Here is a 3,344-nt window from a genome sequence, read left to right on the forward strand (position 1 = left end):
CCTGCCAAGTATGGACTGAAACCTCCACAAACTGCAAGCGAAATAGACCTTTCCTTCCTTCATTTTGGGCGTAAAGTATTTTGTCCCAGCAGCGAGAGAAAAGTAACCAAGACACCATGGTTCTGGAATTGAAACCAGAGAATCTGCATGCTGGGCAGGTGCTCTACCACGGAGCCACATCCCCGCTGGTTGTTTTAAAATATAGTTTTAGGACATTTGTATATGGTGATGTATATATCTGCAAACACTGTTGTCCAGTTTTGCCTGTTCTTGAACTTTGTATAAATGAATCATGTTGAATGTGAGGTATTCTTTTCCAGAAATCTGTGTGGATTTATCCATGTTTCCGGTGTAGATACAGTTCATCTGTCTTCATTGCCTTCTAATGTTGCTTGTGTGTTTATTCAAAGCACGCAGTGGTTTATGTCTTCATTTGTTTTTACTCTTTACTGGTGAAATAAGAGTTGCTCACAGGTTTTGGCAACGGTGAGAAATGTGCTCTGAATATTTGCCATGGGTTTTTGTAGGGTAATGAGGGATGGATTGAGCCCTCCATATCTTTGGGTTCTGTGTTCACAGATTCAAGCAAATGTGGGAGGAAAACATTTGGGAAGAACAGACACAAGCTTTTCTCCTTGTCTTCATTCTCTAAGAGTACTGTCTTAACTATGACTTATGCAGTATTTGTATCGTATCCAGTGTTGTAAGTCATCTAGAGATACTCTAAGATACACAGTATGTGGATTGGGTGTAAATAGCCACCTTATGTAAGGGACTTGAGGATCCTCAGATTTTGATGTCCACAAAGGGCCAGGGGCCAACTCCCCACAGATTACCTTGTAAGTCTTTGTCTCTACTAAATACTATTAACTTATTTTCCAAAGTGTCTTTCTCTGGTTACTAATAAAATTGAGCACCTGTTAGTCACAGCAATTTCTTCTTTTTTGAAATGCCCATCCAAGCCTTTACCTACTTTTCTGTTTTACTTATTAATTCATAATTGTTCATAGACTATACTTTGCTCTTGATATACTCATGTAACTGAAGACCTTTTTATATATTAATAAAAAGTTTATAATGGAGTTTTCTTGGTTCAAATGTAGTTGTAAAGTACTGCTGTTGGAATTTACCTGAAAGTTACTTTCAAGACCTATTGAAAAGTTCATCTTGCTTATAATTGTGCATTTGGATAGCAAATCAACTTAGTATATGTATTATTCTACTATTTTGTGTAGGTGGTAGCTTTCAAGAAGGATCTAGGACAGTTTTTTGTCAGTTTTCTCTTACTATGTCCTCCATATGTTCAAATTATGATTTTATACTGCCGTCTTCATTTTGCTATAAGATGCTGCAGACTATTACTATAAGCAGAATTGAAAAGGAAACATTTTAATAAATAAATTCATCTTGGAGGCACAATGCTGGGATCAAACCCAGATCTCATTCATGCTGGGCAAAAGTTCTGCTTCTGAGCTACATTACCAGCCCTGAGAAATCAGTCTGAATGTCCAGAAGAAAATTCAATAGCTAGACATGACTAATTGACTATAGACTTATACTTTTTCATGCCTATTTGTGGGCTTGGAAATTGAAAATGAACTTATTTTCTTTTAACACATGATTTATTTTGAAAAGGTAGATTCTCACTGACAGATGAATCCAAATAGAATAAGAACAAGGGGAAAAAGTTCGGCCACTCCGAGGTGATTGCTACTGTTTTACTGAGCATCTTCCAACCAGCTCTGTACGCTGCACACACTGAGGTGACCCTGTGACTATGGGCCCCTCGTCACCTTGCATCGGGCAGGTTCTCCAAAGCTGCAGGGTACCCAACAGCAGTGACCAGCTGAGGGGTTTAGTGGGATAGCACCAGCTGTTCCTCCTTCCTTGTCTTTGTTTTTTGCACTTTCAAGAGACATATGAAAATAGAAAAGGAAAATGGGGCATGGTTATTCATATTCCTGCTTTGCCAAACCACGGAGACAAGGATTTCCCAAGAGATAACTCAGGATTAAAATGAACCTCTTCATTGAGACAGCTTCCAAAAATATGATGCTTTGAGGGAACTGCATCAGAGAGTCAGGATTTCGCAGAGGGCGTCCCGTGAGCTATGACGAGGTACGTAGCAGGTATCCTGTGGTCAAGACAGCGAGGAAAACAGGCGAGTCCATCCAGCTTCCCTCTGGGAAGGATGCCAGCGTGCCCGCTGCGTCTCCAGGGCACAGAGAGGTGGCCGGTCGTGCTCCCTTTCAGTACCAGACACTTCCGCACAGAGAGGCCCTTGACCCAGGGTCTCAGCAAACTCTGGGAAATGCTCATTTGACTCTGCCAAAGTTTGTGTGTGTGTGTGTGTGTGTGTGTGTGTGTGTGTGTGTGTGTGTACACCACTTTTTCAGGTTACAAAAATAACATAGTCATTTTAAAAATTTGGTAAATGGTTAAAAGTATGGCAAACAAAATTAAACTTCATCGAATGATTAGAGATAGTCAGTATTCAGTGTATAGTTTGGTGTATTCTCTGCCACATCGTGACCTCTGTGTGTGTCTATAAAATAGGCTGATATTTCTTAAGTGGGGACCATGGCGTGGTTTCTGCGTGTGTGTGTGCCCACGCGCGCTCATACGGAGTGCGAGTAGCATTTTTTCTGTTATTTTACTTAAAATGTTGTTGTTTTCGGTGAATTCTAGACTTTTTACAAAGAACGAACATTCCCATTTACCCTTCATCCAGCCATCCCTAATTTTAACACTCTACAGTGTTTAATCTAAGACTTTCTCTTTTCATAACTGAATTGTTTTCTAACTCTGCATCTACGGAGTGAAAGTTTTGAATTTTCCATTTGACGCAGCATGCCTTCCTTTCCTTTCTAGGTTACTACAACAACAGCACGAAGGTGGCGGTGAAGACGCTGAAGCCAGGCACGATGTCTGTGCAAGCCTTCCTCGAGGAAGCCAACCTCATGAAGACGCTGCAGCACGACAAGCTGGTGAGGCTGTACGCCGTGGTCACCAAGGAGGAGCCCATCTACATCATCACCGAGTACATGGCCAAGGGTGGGTCACCCTTTCTCGTTCTTTCCGTCTTTCTCTCTCTCTCTCTCTCTCTTTCTTTCTTTCTTTCTTTCTTTCTTTCTTTCTTTCCTTCTTTCCTTCTTTCCTTCTTTCCTTCCTTCCTTCCTTCCTTCCTTCCTTCCTTCCTTCCTTCCTTCTTTCCTTCCTTCCTTCTTTCCTTCTTTCTTTCTTTCCTTCCTTTCTTCCTTCCTTCCTTCTTTCCTTCCTTCCTTCCTTCTTTCCTTCCTTCCTTCTTTCCTTCCTTCTTTCCTTCCTTCTTTCCTTCTTTCCTT

The 3,344-nt window shown here is 41.2% G+C and overlaps 1 protein-coding gene across 3 annotated transcripts in view; it reads left to right on the forward strand.

The window, feature by feature from the left end:
* The window catches only part of Lyn (LYN proto-oncogene, Src family tyrosine kinase), an 85,176-nt gene that overhangs the window by 35,037 nt on the left and 46,795 nt on the right, over nucleotides 1–3,344 (forward strand). For all 3 annotated transcript variants that reach the window (XM_013520168.1, XM_005396077.2, XM_005396078.1), the window contains one exon: nucleotides 2,872–3,054. In XM_013520168.1, coding sequence (XP_013375622.1) covers nucleotides 2,872–3,054 — 183 coding nt within the window. The remainder of the gene's footprint in view (nucleotides 1–2,871; nucleotides 3,055–3,344) is intronic.

The sequence above is a fragment of the Chinchilla lanigera genome, unplaced genomic scaffold, assembly GCF_000276665.1.
Source record: "Chinchilla lanigera isolate Chin_1 unplaced genomic scaffold, ChiLan1.0 scaffold00053, whole genome shotgun sequence".
NCBI classification, from domain to species: domain Eukaryota; kingdom Metazoa; phylum Chordata; class Mammalia; order Rodentia; family Chinchillidae; genus Chinchilla; species Chinchilla lanigera.